The 19889-nt window shown below is 27.6% G+C and overlaps 1 protein-coding gene across 1 annotated transcript; it reads right to left on the reverse strand.

Moving 5' to 3' along the window:
• On the reverse strand, nucleotides 1-5257 carry LOC126686889 (E3 ubiquitin-protein ligase MBR2-like). The gene is made up of 5 exons (XM_050381170.2): nucleotides 4434-5257; nucleotides 3277-3435; nucleotides 970-1059; nucleotides 559-714; nucleotides 1-405 (listed from the first exon to the last, which is right to left on the reverse strand). Exons 1-5 carry the CDS (start codon nucleotides 5037-5039, stop codon nucleotides 271-273), a joined length of 1146 nt encoding a protein of 381 aa, XP_050237127.1. The 5' UTR covers nucleotides 5040-5257; the 3' UTR covers nucleotides 1-270.
• Nucleotides 5258-19889: the final 14632 nt, after the last annotated feature.

A 19889-nucleotide genomic window follows, 5' to 3' on the forward strand; every position in this document is an offset into this window, starting at 1 on the left:
GAAACAACATCGGAGCACATGTTCCATTCAATCATTCTGTAATACCAAAGATTTTCATAAAATTCCAGTGCTATAAACTTCATTCAGCATCAACCTTCTGATTTTACCCTTAAAAAGGGCGGCCTATCATTTCAAGGAGAAAATTTGAAGAACCTTCACACCAATGAATGAATTCATGACCATGTATACTAGTAAATCTATACATCATGAGTAGATGGAAAAAGCTGCAACACGTAAATCCTTGCAAACAAAGAAGATGACAAAGAATACCTAGCCTCGAGCGACTGGTTCAGTCTTACAGACAGGACATATATTTTTATGAGCAAGCCATTGCTTTATGCATTGTATGTGAAAGCCATGTCCGCATTCCAGCTTCCCCAGCTCATCGTCCGATTCATACTCCTCCTGTATAGGCAGGCAAAAATTGGAACAGCCGATAAATGACACTTGAACAAGAGCGGAGTAAATGTGAGCCTAAATAATAAACCGTTAAATTATGAAGAAATAAAGCTAGGAGCCGATGAGCATGGTCTTCCAAGCAACTAAAATTTCACTAACCTGACAAACAGTGCATTTTTTATCTAAAATCACCGGTAAGCGTGATGACAAGTCGTTAACAATTGAATGTTTAAGTTTCCCCACACAGCGGCCTATCTCGTCTTCTTTCAGCCCAGTACTTACATAACCCATTCTTTCACCTAGCTCGAGCAGTTGCTGTTAATACCATATAGAAAAAAAATGACCTTTCGTTTATAGTCATCCAGAAGAATCAAAGACTCCAAATAAGCAAAAACAAAAACCAAATTGTTGATCAGACTACAATGGGCGTTAAACTTCAGCGTTGAAGCATTAAGCAGCCGCTTCAGGGAAGTCGACCCTTATAATAGTTCTGTGTATCAAAGAGACGACTCACGAACAAGTAACGTAGTGGAAATAAGAGTTAAATGCTGTTCCAGCAAAATGACAAACCTCATATGACATGTGGTCAATATCCAATCTCCAGTCGCTAAATCGATCAAGTCTTCCTCCCATTATTAAACTATTTTGGAGAAACATTATCTGCAATTGGCAAAAAATGATAATTTATAGTATTAAATATGATGCAGTCATTACTTGTTAGAAATGCATAAGATGATATAAAGTTTGAAGACTCTATCTCCTGATTTTCAATAAATGTTTAATCTATTGAAAAATCGGAATTATCTTATTTTTCCAAATAATTTACTCATGTATACCCACAGTAGAATGTCTTGTGCAATCATACTTCGAAAACAGCCCTATAGTTCTCTCGTATCTAATCAAATACTTGTCGCATCTACCACAAGCTTGTGTTCCCAGAGTGAATGCCCAATTCTATCAGATCAGACTAATAAATTGACAAACATGTAAATCTTTTCAGACATACTTCAATGGAACTGTTTCCACAGAATCTGTAATTTTCATACAGAAACATAAATTTTGTTTTTGCATGAGAAAATCCTTATAAATAAGCTTGACATAGTTATCGTACACAACAATTTTACATACTAATTCCGTCCCACAAAGATAGACAAAGTTTGTTTTGAACAAGTATAACTCCCTCCGTCCATAATATCCGTCGCTTTAATAATACTGAGAAAATATAATAGAAGTGACTGAAATCAATGAAGATAAATTTGGCAGTATAAAAGAATTTTTGGCAATGACAAGTGTAATTTAATATGTAGAACATACATCTTTCAATAATTAGTTTTCTAAAAGGATTCTGCACTAGTGACTTCTCATGAAAAGTCTGGTTAACAGTAGTACAAACACATTTTAACAAACAGAATCCTACCACGATCTGTAGCTTCGCCGACCACAATTTAATCTTTTGGCACTGACAAAACCTAATATTGTATCATTCTAACACCAACAAAAGGGACATTAAAATCAACTAATACTGTATGTATTGAGGAAAGTATTATTCGGCTTGTATAAAAAAGTTCTCAGTCATTTATCTCTAATTTGTTGCAAAATTCAAAAACAGTCAACTATGGCTTCTCAACGCCTTTCCATAACTAGTTCCAAACAGCTTATATTCCCCTGGCGTGCAATGAACAACATCTATATATGGTTTTCAAAATATTACAGTCGGCTAGTGAAAGTACGATACTTTTAAAATCAATTTCATCCGCTAAAGATGCTATTCTATTCGTAAAACTGATCCATGGATTTGCATGATCACCATCCGATGACTATCTAGGAAAATAAACTACTCAGAAACTAATGAGGGCCTCCACTTAAATAGTTATAGTCCCGGTCCCGGTCACTATCACTTAGGTAGATCATTTGACCAAATCAACAGGATACACATAATGAATGTTAACAAATTTATGTTTTCACATAGAACACTCTCTATGTCTATCAATATTGAACATGCACCAAAAAAATGTCCCGCCATATTGACTAAGCTGGACAATGTAAACTACAGAAGTTGACAAGCCTCGAACAAATTAAACTACACCATTGTCTTTTTGAATTAGCTCTATGTTAGGGCTGCGATTAGAAATCAAGAGGAATCATGTTAAAAAGCAAGAATATCATCGTACATGCTTAGCAATCAATTGTCTAAAAAAGCTACAAAAGTATTTGACTTCATTTTACAGCTTAAAATCAGCTTGACCTCGAGGAGAAAATCAACGATGACCAAACGTAAAAGAAAACCATACTTTCCTATCTCTTTGTTCAACCGTGAGAAGAAGCAACCAAAAACATTTTTGTACAAGCCACAAACATTAAATGCGACCATTTTCTTCTCGAAGTAGCTATATGCTAGAGCTGAAATTAAAAATGAGGAGTCATGTTTAAAAGCAAGAACATCTTTGAGCATACGTAACAATCGATTGTCCAAGTTATGCAAGTATTGACTTCATTTTACAGCTTAAAATCAGCTTACCTTCGGAAGAAAAAAAACGGATGACCTAACATAATGGGAATCAGCATTCCCATCTCTCTATTCAACCATGAGAAAGAGCATCAAAAAATATGTTTTTTCAAATTAAAGTATTTGTTTCATGATCAAACCAAAAGTAGTTACTGATTACCTTGGGTTCTCTAATGTAAGTTAACTTTTAAAAGCGAGACCAATCCCAACATGGAAATGATAATAAGCAAAACATGAAAACCAAGGGGGTCAACTAAAATATAAAGGAGCCACTGTGAGAACTATGTTGCAATTACAGTACAGGGGAAAAACATAGATAAACAAATTCTGAACATTGCGCAAATACAAATACTGAACAATTGTGTACACACCTCAGCTAGCCCCTCAGGGGACGGATGTCGAACATGACGATGATACCTACTTCCAAATACTTCTGGTTCGGGGCGAGACGATAAAAAAGCAGGCTCACTATCCAAAAAAGAAAGAGTATCCGGGTTCGCTGCTGCTCGCCTCCCTAAACAAGAAGCACGCTGCCAAGATTGACAAACCACAGTCAGTCACACACACAAAGCCACAACCAAGCAAACTGAGAATCAAAAGAAATTTTATAAAATCAGTAAAAATGAACCAATTTTCAGTTCAACACATCACACTCAATCAAAATAACCATAATCAAGAAGTGTAAAACTAAAATAGATATTTAAATATATACGCTAGTCAAGAGAGTGTCCTGTTATGATTCAAATACTCTTTTTAAGTTGTAAAACATAATAAAAACTCTTTTAAAAGAACTTAAGTCCAAACGTTTGGCCCAGTTGATAACCATGTAACATAATACGTACACGCAAAATAATGATTAGAGAAATTAAATTCAAAATTAAAACGTACAAACCAAAACCAAATACTAAAAAAAAAAATTAAAGAAGAGAAACATTGCACCGATATGAAAGAAAGAACGAACAAACAGAGAAGTAGAAGGGACTTTGTTGATTAATCTACTGAAATTTAGTGCAGAGACTAAAATCAAATTGAAGCATTAATATCAAAATCTTAGTCATCTGATCGGCTAAAACTTAGATTCCATTAATAAACTTTAATAAATGTGGCAATAATAAGAAAAATATAGTGCCAGAATTAATTCAAAGTAATCAAAGAGTCAAAAACAAAAGATTTCATCAACAACAGAAATCAACCCATCAAAAACCTAAAACTTCAAAAACAAATTAAACCACAGTAATTATCAAAAAAAAACCACAGTATGTCGATCAAAATTCCAGATTTAACTCATAACAATAACCTAACGAAACATTAAAATCAGATATTCAAATATTAGGCAGCACGGACACTTCACTCAAATACCATTTCCGGCTTCGAAAACATGTCGGACACTTCATTCAATCAACGTGTCCGGTTTTACGTTTCAAACACAAAACTTTATTTTACATAAAAAAAAACTTGAAAATGACACCATTTTGCCGTGTCCCGTTTTCCGGTGTCCGTGCTACCTAGAGAAGAAGAAAAACAATACCTCTCGTTCTCGTTCTCTTTCCCTTTCCCTTTGATTAATCTTCTCCGAATCAATCTTCCCTCTACTATTACTACTAGAAGCACCATTACTATTACCATTAACATTGCTCCTTCTAACAGCAGTAGGAGCAGACACAACACAATCTACAGACCCAACAACACCATCAGAAGAAAACCCAATCCCCGGTCCACACCAAACATCTTGCATAACCATACAATTCCCAATCCCACCGTTACCATTCTCACTAATAAGCAACATACTCTCACCTTCTTTCTTCAACTTATGTTGATGATTCTTCTTCTTCTTCTTCACCTTCTTACCCTCCCATTCAGCCGATGCCCGTATCACCGCCGGCACCGACACTTGCTGGGCTGCACCGGCAGTGCATCCCAGGCCTCTGAAGGATGTGCCCTTTTTCTTGGAGGTGGTGGGCGGGTCTGTAGAGTTGTGAAATGGGGAGAGAAAAAGTGATGAAATTGTTGATTTTGATGAGCGTGGGATTATATGTGGATCGGAACTGGGTAATTCTTCTTCATTGATATGGTGGAATTGATGAGTTCTGGATTTTCTTAGCTTGATTTGCTCAGTTTCTGAGAAAAAAGACATGATCTTTGAAAAATGTAATGCTAGAGAATGAACAAAAAACTTTGATTCTTGAGTTGGAAATGGAAAAAGAATGGATTTTGATTGAAGGGTACTTGAGATTTTTTATTAATTCTTTTGAAATTGAGAGAAAAGATTAAGAAAATGTGAAAAGTTTTTGGAAGAAGGGTAGTTAGGTGGGCTATGGTTTGTCTTCTTGTTGGAATGCCATAATGCTATAACACAGTTGATGATGATGGGGTAGTGGTGGTGGGGAGATGGGACATTTTCATACAGACACGGCGAAACGATATTATTTTAAAAATGAATTACTATATAAAAATAAATTTTATATTCGAAACATCAAGTAAAGAAGCGGAACATTTACACGGTATAATCGTAGTATGTTTAAATTTGATTAAATAAAAGTAAAATTTTGTATTTAAAATGTCAAGTGTTCAAAATATGACATGCTTATTAATGAAATATACGTCTTAATTAAGTGATGAGAGGCTAAAAGAGAGAACCTGGAAATTGGAAGTTTTATTTATTTTATTTTCCTTTTTGGTGCCTGAGCTTACTTATTTGACAATAAACTTATTTTTTACTTAAAAAGTGAAAGTGTTGAAAATAATAGAATTGCTTTACGCTATCTAATTATCTACCAAACTAAAAATTACAGTGGTCAATAAGATAAAGGTTTAATAAAAAGGAAAGAAATAAATGTTGTGGAGGAGAGTTGTAAGGTAGTACAAAACAAACATAGAAATAGCAAGGTCAAAAACACAGGAACCAAAGTAAAGGAGGAGTACTATTTTGTTTTACGCTTTATAAAAATCATCCTCCTCCCCTTACAATAGATAAAAAAATTTACTTAAGTATTAAAAAGAATTAATTATTTTTTATTATACTTTTAATTTAATCATTATTTTTAAATCAACATATGGATCATTGTACTAATATTGGAACAAAAATAGTTACACTGTAAAAAGCAGGGTGAACCTATAGATCTGATAAAAAAAAGTGGCATATGTCACAAATCATAAGCGACTTAGTCGCATATCTGCCTTAGGGCATCTCCAACAATAACTCTCAAAATAGTGTGAATTTTACACTAAAACTACACTGCTACAGTGTTTTATTTCCAACAACTAACTATATTTTTCACTATAAAAGAATATTCTCAGCATATTCCTAAACAATAAAATTTTAAACATTTTACACTTACACCCATGAATTATTCAACACTTACAAAATACATTTATATATTTATTTATAATAAAATATATAATTAATTTTAATAATCTATTTACTAAATATGTTTATATATGTATTTTTAATTATGTTTGCTAATTTTAAAAATATTAATTAAATAATAAGAAATATTAAATATACTTTATTTATAGAGTGTTCAATTAATTAATACAAAAAAGTTATTTAATGTTATATATTTAAATTTCCGATTAAATCGAACAATTTTTAATTTGGACTATATTGTAACAAAAACTAACAAATGTTTAATAATGAAATTTATAATAAAATAGAAAATCAAAAGTAAAATAGAGTTACTCTATTTTGTTCTCCAACAGTACTCTATTTTAAGGAACACTATAATAGAGTGACTCTATATATAGAGTAAAAAAATAAAGTACACTATAATAGAGTTGGATATAAAGTACTGTTGGAGAGGATTTGCACACCAAATTGGCAATTTGGTGTGATGTTGGAGATAGCCTTACAAACCTAAAAAAAGTAAATAAAATAAATGCATTAGAATTAAATACAAACTTGATTTTTTAAGAAACTGCATCCAGAAGTTTGAATAATCGCAAAAATTGTTAAACCAACAAAAATCTGCTACAAACAAAAACCATTATAAGAAACTTGAATAAATCAAGAAAATTTTACAAACAAAATTCATCAAGAATCAGAACAGGTGATCACAAAAAACGAAAAGATGTTGATCGAAATCCATAGAACAACATCATCAACAGAAATAAACACATCATAACTAATATTACACCAAAAGGGCGGAAAAAACTGCAAGAAAAAAAAAATCAAACACACAAAACTCCAAAAAAAGCAATTTATTGAAACTAGTTTCGTTTTACGTATTTCACACGTGCCTCGTAGTGTGACCCGTTAAATTTATGTTCTGCTCATTAACAATAATAAAATAATTGGTTATAATATAAATAAAAAATATTAAATAACGATTAAAATAATAATTTATTAAAAAGAATTTATTTTAATTAAAATTTTAAATAATTAAAATATTAATATTAAATTTAAAAAGTAGTCTATTTAACATTTACATGTTATTATTATTAAAGGAAGAGTTTTAATTGCATTAAGATTAGAATAAATTAATACTTATGTTTATTTATAAATATGTATTTGTTTATTTAATATATTTATTAAAATTTTGAATACACGTGATTTAAGTTTTGTTTATGGAGCTTAATTAATTTTTTTGTTTTGTAATAGTATGAAGACATCACACAATATTAAGATAATTTAATTGAGAACAATTTTGATGTTACAGTAAATTAATTATGTTAGGGAAATACTAATAGTTGATTAGTGACATTGAAATATGAATGTTTAACTAATGTAACGTTAGAGTTGTAATTGGAGTAGAAAATATTTAATCATTTGAATTAGGATAATTCGTTACCATTTTATTATTGTTTAAAATAAAATTTTAATTGCATTAGAACATAATCTGTAGATTAAAATAATTCACTTTAATGAATACTCTAAACAATTATTTTAATATAATATTAAAAATAGTTTATTTTATTTAATACTCTAACTCTAAGTAGTTATTTTAGTATATTATTGTAAGTAATTTATTTTAGTTAATATTTTAATTTTAATAATTATTTTATTAATTTATTTAATTAATACTTTATTTTTCTTTATACTATTATAGCTTTTGATATAACACTACTATATTACTCCATCTTTTATTTTATTTTTTTCAAGTCGTTGCTTTAGATAACTATATCCAATAAATAATTAACAAGATACTAAATGTATCTAAATAATGAAATTAAAAAATTAATAGTAAAAACTAGCCAAAAATAAGGACTTATTTAAATTTAAATTTTGTTTTTTTGCATGAAAGTACTTTTTAATGCACACATCACATTTTGATTTCTGTGCTATTTAGGTTTTGACTCAAGGGTGACATCTTTCTAAAGCATCATTTATTATATATTATTGGTCAATTTTCAATTCTATTTCTATTTCTTTCCGTTCTTAAAGCAGGCACACTTCAAGCATCATTCTCCTCTCTTCTCTATTTATTCTAACGCTATTTATAAGCCCCACATCTGTTTGCCATATGGAAAGCTATTAGTGGTGGAATCAATTAACCATAATTATTTTAAAATAGGCTTAATCACCAAAACATGCCAAACCTATATGTTCTGTGTCAATTATAGCCAAATCTTTAAAAATCATCAGATTTAGTCAAACCTTATATGTTCTGTTTCTTTTTTAGCCATTTTTGAATCGAACCGGTTTTTCTGACACCGTGTCGTCCACGTCACCGCCAACTAAGCAATTGGCTGGCATGTCAGCTAAAATATTTAAATAAGATTTGGCTATAACTGACAAAAAAAATAGGTTTGATATTTTTTTTGGTGAATAAACCTAATTTTAAATTCAAGCCAATTTTTATATTTAATAATTAGTAAACTAATTATATCATTTATGAAATTTATATATATTTAAAAATAATTAATATTTCCTATTTAATTCTAATTAAAATTAATTTTAATTTTTTATTAAACCTAATTAAATCTAATAAATTTATATTACAATTTATTTTAATGAATATGTAATTAAAAAAATGAATTAATGTATTATTTAGGAATTAATGTTGAATTATATTTGGTGAAAGAGTTTAATGTTCATGATGATTTTGAACTTGATTTATTATTTTTAATGTTGTTGAGATCTTGTTATGCCTAGGTTTAGGTAATAAATAAAATAGTTATATGTAAATTAATGTAAGTTTTTGGCTATGCCGAGTAAAATGACATATGCATTTATGCTTATATTTATTATGATATATATTGATTACAGCACAATGAGCTTCAATTTTTAAAGAAAAAAAATGAGAAAATAATTACACTCGTCCTTTAAATAAGCAGTCTATTCAGTGATTATTTTTATATTTATGTGTGTATAGTTGAATTATGAACACTGTCGTATGTTTGTTGTGTATATTACTCTCAGATTGTTCGTCGTAAGACAAACAATTGGGTCTCAAACGGTGGAGATGTCAAAGAACCGACAACTGAAATTTAAAATAAATAAATTTTAAGATGAATATGACATTTTTTATTTTTAATATAATTTAAATTAATTATATATCCATCAAATATGTAATAAAATTTATTAGAATTATTTAAATTTAGTAAAAAAATAAATTAATTTTAATTAGCGTTAAATTAAAATATTATTTTTTAAATATATATGAATTTTATTATAATATAATTCATCATTTAGTTATTTAATTTTAGAATTAGTTTTATTCACCAAAAAATACCAAAACCATGCATTTTGTATCAGTTATGGCCAAACCTTATTTAACTATTTCAGCTAATTGCTTAGTTGGCGGTGACGTGTACGACACGGTGTCAAAAAAACCGGTTCGATTCAAAAATGGCTAAAAAAAACAGAACATATAAGGTTTGGCTAAATCTGGTGATTTTTAAAATTTTGGCTATAATTGACACAAGACGTATAAGTTTGGCATTTTTTGGTGATTAAGCCTTTAAAATATCACGAGTCTGCCTTTCAATTCGGCGTGTAACCTGCAAAACAGGTTAGAACTTAATTGGACGGTGGTTGTCCGATTAACTCTCCAATGCTAAAATCAGTTTAGATTTTGAGCAGCATTTACTGTATATGAATGTAATTGTATTATTAGACATATCTCAAACTTTTTATATAGTGGTCGAAAAAAATACTTAATAAATTTCGAAATAGGAAAATGATTCCTATTTAGGAAGGATTGAATTCAAATAGGTAATGAATTTTTTATTCAAGAAGAGTATGTTGGAATTTGTGTCCGAATAAAAAGGCTTAATTACTTAAAAAGCACTCACTTGAACTTTTTTTTCGTTTATACCTTGACCTAGGAAAAAATTCATTTATATCCTGACGTATATATTTATGTTTCACCTCTACCTCGAGGCACTAAATTAACCTCTTTTCATTAAAAAAAAGTTTAAAATAGTTCTTCATTTTTAACATAAGCTAATTAGAGTTTAATTAGAAATAAATTTTTCTTTAAATGAAAGACTATTTTAACCTTTTTTTTAAATAAAAAGAGGTTAATTTAGTGACTTGGGGTAGAGGTGAAATATAAACACATACGTCAGGGTATAAATGAACTTTTTCCTAGGTCAGGGTATAAACGAAAAAAATGTTCAAGGTGGGCGGTTTTTAAGTAATTAAGCCGAATAAAAAAGATATTCTGTATATTCGGTATTTAGACGAATCCCTTAGGCGAGCGCTTTTTCCGAGTCCTCGGAAATACTGATTTGTTTGGGGATTCAGCTGACTCTTCTTTTAATCTTCAGGCTCGGGAAATTTCATGGATCCGGACACTTATATTAGCGGGTTCTTATGCTTTGGACGAGAACTGATGTTCTCACGGAAAAATCTTATGCAATTCGGTTTTACTATAAATATGATAGGATATGGTTTTCATCAATTATATTTGAAATAATTTTACTTTTTAATCAAAATATAAAAAAAGACAGATATACTCTTAAATAAAAAGTACAAATACACCCTTACAATTTTATAAAAAATATTTATATTTTTAAAATTTAGCTCGGTTTAATTAACTTGGCCTTTACAGTATTAAGATCAATGCAAATCAGCCCTCCATACTAACTCTGTTTATTTTTTTCATTAGATAAAAAATTTATTTGCACGAATATTATAAGTTCAAAGGTCGGACTGAACCGAGATAAAGTTTAGCCGCATAAATATTTTTTCATCGAAAGTTGAAGGGATTATTTGCACCTTCTGTTTAAAATATATGTATTGTTTTGGTTTTTAAAAGTATCAAAAGAAGGTTTTAGAGATATTAAATTCTAGTTTTCACGCAATATCTTTTTCAAACCATACAATGCAGCAAAGCCACCAAATTTTTAATTTTTTTTTAAAGATAAATCCGTAAATTTTTAAACTTTTTATAAATCATTCGCAATGATAATGAATCAGTCTCTCAAATTACTCATGTGTTGATTGAGTCTTTAGTTTTTTCTAATAGATTAATAGCTTATCACTCGAAGGTGTTTTTTTTAAAATTATCCTTTTAAACTTTTTATCGTTTCTTTTAGTTGTGTAACAGAATGTCTAGCGTTATATAATGACTTGATAATTCATTAAATGGAAAAATATTTTTAATAATTTTTGGTTAAAATTTACCATTTTTTGGTAGGTCTTCATCAACCTTTTTGAGTTTGAATATATTGTCATTTTCTCTTATTTAATTATACTAGTTTCGCATACGTGCTATGCACGTGGCTCGTAACGTAACACGTCAATGAATATATTAGTAAATTTATTATAATTATATCAATTTTTTTATTTATAATTAATATTAAATTAGATAAGAATTTTTGTAAAAATAAATATAATATATTCGATTATTAAATTTGTTCCATACTGAATTTATTCTTCTTTTGGTTTTATAATAAACATAATTAAATAATTAATTTAATTTTATTAATAATATTTTTAAAAATAATAATAAGATAGAAATTTAAATTATAATAATATATTGACCAAATACAATATTTTAATTTTGTAGTTTAATTAAACTAAAAGATAGGTATTCCTACTAATTTGGAGACAATTTAGTTATTTTTTACATATTAAAACTAAATTGGAGATAAGTTAGCTACCTATTCTAATTAAAACTTTAATTACAATAGTGATTAATTAAATAACTAATTAGATAATGACTATAAAACCTTTATTTAATACTAAACTGAAAAGGATTTATTCGGTAAATTTGCCTGTCCCCCCATCCGTGCTTTTATATATAGTACTAGCGTTTCGCCACGTGCTACGCACGTGAGCGGTATTTATATGACCCGTTGTATATATTGTATATTTATTTCAATGAATAAATGAAATATTTTAGTTTCATTAATTATTCTAATTTTTTATTTAAATAAAAAAAATACATTATATAAAAACTATTTGTGTAACCCGTTATATATATATATATAATATTAATTATTTGTTCTATTTGAGTTTTACTTAACTATCTATAAAGTTTGACTTTTTCGTTTTCAAAATTAGACTTTTAATTAACCATAAACTTTTACTTAACTACTATAAATTAGAGTTTTACGTACTTAGCTTTCTACTGTGTAATTAATAAGAGTTTAATTAATAAAAATTGATAATACTCTAATAAATGTTTGGTTGTTATTCAAGATAATATTACTATCCTAGTGTTTAACTATTGTACTAATCCTAAGATTACCGCCGTACTCTAGTATTTCAATTTAAACTAAATGCTAATCCTTTTTTATATCATTTAAATTAATCTTTTCTAACTTTATCTTTTTAATTATAAACTATACCCTTAATGAAACCTAATATCGTAATTTTGCCTGCCCCCCCCTTCCCACATATAAGATAGTTACTAGCGTTTCGTCCACGTGCTACGCACGTGAGCGACATTTATATGACCCGTTGTATCTAAATTATATATTTATTCAATGTTTATTAATTATTTATATGATCCGTTAGCTAATTTAATAATAATTTAATTTGTAATATTGTAACTTTATTTATTATGTATTAATAATTTATACGACTCGTTATATATATATATTAATTATTAATTAAATTACTAATTTATATTAAATTATATGACCCGTTAGCTGAAAGTGTTACTTTTACAAAATTTTAGTTGATATTGATAATTATAAAAAAAAGTTAATTCTATATTATAATAATATTTTACATGACTCATTGTATATCCTTTTGTGGCTATTGGGTTAGTTTAGATTGACCATAATATTACTCTTATCCATTATAGGGCACTACGGAAAATACATACAATTCCAATTATAATAATCAGAAATTGTAAGGAATTTGTAATATATGTACGTGAACAAAATGTAAATGATTTGTATGTATATCATATATTAATAAAATTATTAAATATAATAATTTAGTTTTAAATAAATTATTGTAAATTAATTTTTATTTAATTTTAAATTGTAGCATGTGAGTTATAGTTATATGGCCCGTTAATAAATTAAATACGATATAGTTCAGTTTTACATATGATATGGTGGAACCTGCGAAAACACGAAATGTGTAATTCCATGTAATTATAAATAATTATCTTTTTATTAAATTAAAATCATATTTACTTTATATATTTTAATTTCTTTTCACTTTTATTGATATTTAAAAATATTTAATTAAATAAAATATTAATTCACAATAATTAGTTAGACCTTCAGTGACAAAATTTATGTAAATTGTGCCTTAGCTACATAATTAGTAAGGAAAAGCAATTTGAAACCCATTAAATCCGTTTGTTAATGATTTACTGCATGAGCCACTTGTTTTACATAGTTAAGGCTTACGTAGCCTTTCTACGTATAAGTCGGCCATTTTATTGGTTTTCTTATTATCAAAAAGAAAATTATTTTTCTTTAAAATAAATTCTTAATTTATACTCTTATTATTATTAATTTATGTTGATAATTATAATATGAGCCCTAGATAAACCGGTGCAGTGCAAATTTATAGTTATGGCTGCTACTCAAAATCATATTCTTTAATGAAATTAATTTTTTTTGACTTTATATTAGAATTAAACTTATGATTAACTTCTTAAGTTTTGTGTTTGAATTAAAATTAACTTCTTCATTAGTTAAACTTGTAATTGGCTTTTTAGTTTTTGTATTTGCATTAGAATTAACTTTTTAATTATTTAAAATATATTAGAATTAGACTTATACTTGTACTTAATTTCGTGGATATTTTAATTATTAGAGGTTAATAGCGTAATTTTGATTGTCCCCCCCTTCCCACATATAAGATAGTTATAGATAGATAGATGTTTTGGCCATTTCCTCTTGTTCATCAGGCTGATAAGCTGCAACGTAGATGGGTTCTAATAGCAGAGACTTTACACCTAATAGAACCAATGAAATTTATGTATAATATCTATAAACAATGCATGCCAGTTTTAGCTTCAAACTATCTATATATGTCCCAATCACCAAACCCTAAAATATCAATTCAATCTTGGACTCTTCTTAAGGTGATTGATTTCATGTGCTCAAAATATCTCCTAAAATAACATATAGTATTAGAAGTGAACATGGTTGCGCAATATCAAATTAAAATATAAATTTGAATTTAGTTGATGTGTTCATTATATTTATTTTTTATAATTTTTGATGAATTTTGTTTGATTTGAATTTTTAAATTAAAACGAGAATTAAATTTCATTTTATAGTTATATATAATTTTATAACTTTGATTATTTTTATCAAATATGTTTCTAAAATATGAATTTAATATTATGATCCGCCAATTTTATAAATTTAAGTAACTATAATCCATTTCGAAATGTATCGATATTCAAACTTCATTTTTATAAATGTTTAATTTTATAAATGGATATTTTATATACAATTGGACTTTATTCTCAGTTACAAGAGATTTCAATTTATTTGAGTTTAAAATGAGAATTATATGTAAAGAAATATATTTAATTGAGACTGAATACTTTTAATTTATAAAATTGACAAACCATAAAATTTAAATTATTTGTGGATTTATTTGAGTAAATAGTCAAAATTGTAGATGTAAAAAAATTACTTTCCATATATATTTTTTTTTTCGTTGGCTATTATAGGTTGCTTTTAAAATCTTATACATATAGTATTTGGTTAGTTTTAAACACATTTATTATCTATTTTTCCTTCTCTATTCTCTCTACAATACTCTAAAATCACTTCCAAGGATAGCTTTTAGGCACCGTTTGGATTGATGGATTTTAAACGATGGATTCTAAACAATCCATGGATTTGGACAAAATCTATCGTTTGCCTAGAAAAAAAATTAATAGAATCCATGCATTTACAAATTCACTCATTTTTTACAATCCCTCATTTTTGAAGGTTTTGATTTCCCACCTACTAGGTGGGAAAGTCCAAATCCACCATTTTTTATAGATGATGGATTGTTATTACTATTTATTATTTTCCATAAATAATATTAAAAATCCATTGATTTTATATTCAATCCAAACGATGGAATTTTAAAATCTATGGATTTAAATTCCATTGATTTAAATTCCATCGATTTTGCTAAAATTCATGAATTTTAAAACCCTCAATCCAAACGGTGCCTTAGATACTTTAGCAAAAGTTGACCCTTTCGTGTTCCATTTTCTTTTATCCGTCTTTAATGATAATTCTGTTTTTTTTTATGTTTCAATAATCTTAGCTAAAAAAGTTCATGCAAAATATAACATTTTATAGTTTGTGTTTGTCAATAATTCAATTATTATATAAAATCAAAATGTTGTTTAGATATACGAGAGTTAAAAGATAATTCCTCTTATTCTCTTTGAAAACTATTTAATTTTTTAGTAATTTTATTTATATATTTATATAATATTAAATGTACCAAATTTTTTAAATAGACATTTTTTAAGTGTATTGATTGAAAATGATAACAAAAATATTAGTATAAAAATATTTTATAAATAAAAATTATCAATAAAAATATTACTCCATATTTAAATAAATTGTGTTAGATTAAAATGGAACGACAAAAGTATAAGTGTTAGTAATACTTTTAACTATAAATGTAAAACAATATAATTAAATTTAAAATAATCTTTTCTTTTTCTGAAGAAATAAATAATCTATTTATATGTAGCTAAATTTTCTATTATAGATTTTGAATGAAGCAAATGCAATGGTGAAAATGACAAGAGGCATATAGTTTAGAGAAACGTGTAATTCACAAGAAAAGAAGAGATTCTGATTATTACGTACAAAGCTGACTTTGGTACTTTTGACTTTTCTTTCTTTACTCTTCCCCAACTCCTTCCCCATCTTCCTCTTTTTCTCGTTATTACCCTAATTTACAGTGCTTTGTTTTTTTTTTTTTTTGGAAAATATACAAGATAGAATTTATTATACTTTTAATATATGATGCAGGGGGCGGAACTAGGGAGGGTCGTAAAGGGTCGGCCGACCCTTCTCGTCGGAAAAAAATAAAAAAAAAATAGAATTTTTAGGTTTTTTTTCCAGTAACCGCCCCTAGAACTACAAATTAACAGATTTACACCATATCTACAGCCGTTTGATTTATTAAATGGCCGAACGTAAACATTTCGACCCTCGTAAATTGGAGTTCTGGTTCCGCCACTGTATTATGTATATATATGCACAAATATTAATATGTCGTTTATGTTATCCACACTGCTTACGATTCTGATATCATCCACACCGCTTATACAATTCTGTTATTATAGTGATACAATGCCGTAGTCGATGCTTTTGATGTTCGTAAGCTTCTTCTTATAAACTTCAAGTCTATTCCATCAAAAATAAATAAAAATAAACTCTAAGTCTTTTCCATAGTCTTGAAAGCCTTTTCCATAATCTTCCATAAATCACCAACATTTTATCCTTTATGTGGTTTGAAGTTTGAACCGAAGACCTCTACATTCTTATATCTCCCTCTTAACCAATTGAGATAGGAGTTCATTTGTGAGTTTTGTTCATTTTTAACCTAAGGAACGTACTAAACTCATTTAATTATTTTTATCTGAAAATTATTAGTACGATTGTCATTTTATTACGGGTCGGACTACAGTCTAACACTGAACCTGTCTAGCGTAAAAAAAGAAAATAACTTTTTTTTATTACACGAAAATGGCCAAAGCTAAGAAGAAAAAAAAAATTAGGTCCTTTTGTACTTGCGAGGAATAGAAATACCGTTCATCGAACTATTACTCTAAATATATTCTTTTTCATTTTATATATGTTTAAACCATCCAATCCATACTCATTTTTAACGTCTTCTTTTTCAACTCCAATCTACACTCACTTCCCACCCCATTTATTTGTTTATGAATAGTAGACATCCATTTTTTGGCATGCACTATTTACACAAACCATTTTTTGATTAATTGAACATTTACTTTTTAATTACAATTTATATAGCTAACTTTATAAATATTCATTTTGGTCCAACTTTTTACTTAATACTAATTAAATTTTTAATAATTTAGTCCAAATTATTTTTATTGGTAAAACAAAATAAATAAATAAATAAATTTTATTTAAATTAAATACATAAAATTTAAACAATATATTTTTTTTATTTAAACATAACAATTACGTTACATTAAATATAAAAAGTATGTTACACTAAACATTAAAGCAGATAGATAAATATTATAATTAAACTAATCCTACAACGGAAATTAAAATAATAGTTAATAAGCAACATTAAATATTAAAATTAAAATTATTTAATTAATAATATGGTAAATTGTCCCTCGATCCACCAATATCATAAAAATATTAACTAAAATTATCTTGTTGCGGTGACATTTGTTGTTGCTCTTTTTTTTGAATGTTTAATGGACAATATGATAATCGAGGATGAACGTGATTTAAATGCAATAATAATAAATTCAAAGGAAGGAAAAATACCGCAAGTTGAAATGGTATTAAATGATGATACTCGATTTGAAGGATTTCTTGCTTGCCACAGACAAATCAAGAACAAAAATACACACCTTGCACTTCGTAATGACTTGATTGATCATTTATGGGAGAAATAATAATGCGGAGGCATGGAGAAGATTGTTTCTATTGTAATTTTATTATTAATATTTGAATGTAATGTGTTATTTTAGTTTTAGTTTTAATTTTAATTTTACTGTTTCAATTTTAATTATTATTTTTTATAATTGAACATTAAATAATATTTATAAAAAATTAATATTTAATTTAATATTATTTAAGCATTATTAAATAAATTAATAGATGAGAATGTATGTGGTTAAAATATAAATATAGATGTAAAATAGTAAATGGTTAAATGTAGTAGTAGTGAATATAAAAGATAATATATAGAGAATATTTATTTGGTGTGAAAAATGGTGTAATGGGTTGGAGATAAAATACTCTCAAAGATTTAAAAGTGTGTAAATTGAAACTCAAAAATGAGTTTTGGGTTGGAGATGCCTTTAGAATGATGTTTTTATGTATTATGTGGTCAAATTGGGTTGAAGAGGAATTTTGAGGATTTAAGACGAAGTTGAGGGTTTTGAAACGTTTAGAACTCAAGAAAGTGTAGAAATGGAAATAGTGGTGTTTATTTTGGTTAAAATACCTATTTAAAGGTCTTAATTGCCGACCAATTTTTTTTATAAATATTTGACTTATATTCCATTTTTATTCTATTTATATTTATTCTAATTTTATATTTAAATTTTATGCCAAAATTCTAATATTTTATATTTTGGCGGTTTTTCCGCAACTTTTAACTCTCTATTTTTTTATGAATAATTTAACTATCTATTTATATTTATTAATTTCACCATTATATTCAATTTATAATTTAAAATTTAAATTGTTCAACTCATAAATTATTCGAATTGAATTTCGAATAATAAACAGATACAATTTATGTATACTTTCATATCCTTTCTTGTTATCTTAATCACCTCAAATCTCCGTTCCAAAATTTATCATTATTTTCATTTTCATCAAATATTATAAGTATTATTTTACATGAAAATCACTCAACCTCAACTCTGAGTATTGTCCGAATACATATTTTTTATATACTCTAACTTCTTTTAATATCTCAAATATGTAAAATCTTTATTCCGATCGAGATTATATTGTCATTTTCATCATCAATTTCTCCACATTCCATCCTTATTTTAATTTAAAACTTACAAGATTTAATATTGACCGAGGACTAATCCCAATTACGGATTATAATCCAACTTTATTTTAATTTGGACCATTTTCAAATCCTTAAACTATACCTGTTTTGTTTATATGGTCTTTAAACTTTTTTTATCCTTATCTGATCCTTCAACTTAGCGAAAAATCATCTTTAAGTCCCTGATTGATAAAAACGACGTCGTTTAGGGTATCAATTTTCATTTTTAAAAATAATGACACGACGTCGTTTTTATCATTCAGGGACTTGAAAATGCGTTTTCGCTTAGTTGAAGGACCAGATAAGGACAAAAAATAGTTTAAAGACCAGATAAACAAAACATGTATAGTTTAGGAACCTAAAAATAAATTATTCCCTTTAATTTCTCTTAAGTCATATAACTTTTTTTTGATAAACGATATTTGTATTAGCTCAACCACAAGAAGTGGAAGGCAAAGAAACTAATACAATCAGAGATGGATACAGAAAAAATCCAAACTTCTATAAACGTCCAAACTAGAAAAAGGAAAAGACGGATTGAAAGACTTGTAGAATAGGACTGCCTTAGTAATGCTAGCTAGAATAAGACTATCTATCCGGCTAGTCTTGAATTTGAAGACCCGCTTATTCCTAGCATTCCAAAGAGACCAATTGATGAAAAACCATATAGAATTCCATAGATTCCTATATCTCTTCCTACCAAGGCTGGACCAAAACCCATAAAAACTCTCCACTGAAGAAGGCGAGACCCAAGTGATATTACTCAAATTCAAGACATGCGACCAAGTTTGCCAAGCAAAATAGCAGTGCAGCAGAATGTGAACAGTAGACTCTGTTTGTAAGCATAAAAGACATCCGCTGTTTTCCTCTAGCAAA

Source organism: Mercurialis annua, linkage group LG6, assembly GCF_937616625.2.
Source record: "Mercurialis annua linkage group LG6, ddMerAnnu1.2, whole genome shotgun sequence".
Lineage (NCBI taxonomy): Eukaryota > Viridiplantae > Streptophyta > Magnoliopsida > Malpighiales > Euphorbiaceae > Mercurialis > Mercurialis annua.

Coding starts and splice junctions, on each gene's coding strand:
- LOC126686889 (XM_050381170.2), bottom strand. CDS start 5,039: ATGTCTTTTTTCTCAGAAACTGAGCAAATCAAGCTAAGAAAATCCAGA. Junction 1,060..3,276: donor CCCCTGAGGGGCTAGCTGAG/GTGTGTACACAA, acceptor TGCCAATTGCAG/ATAATGTTTCTCCAAAATAG. Junction 406..558: donor AAAAATGCACTGTTTGTCAG/GTTAGTGAAATT, acceptor CTGCCTATACAG/GAGGAGTATGAATCGGACGA.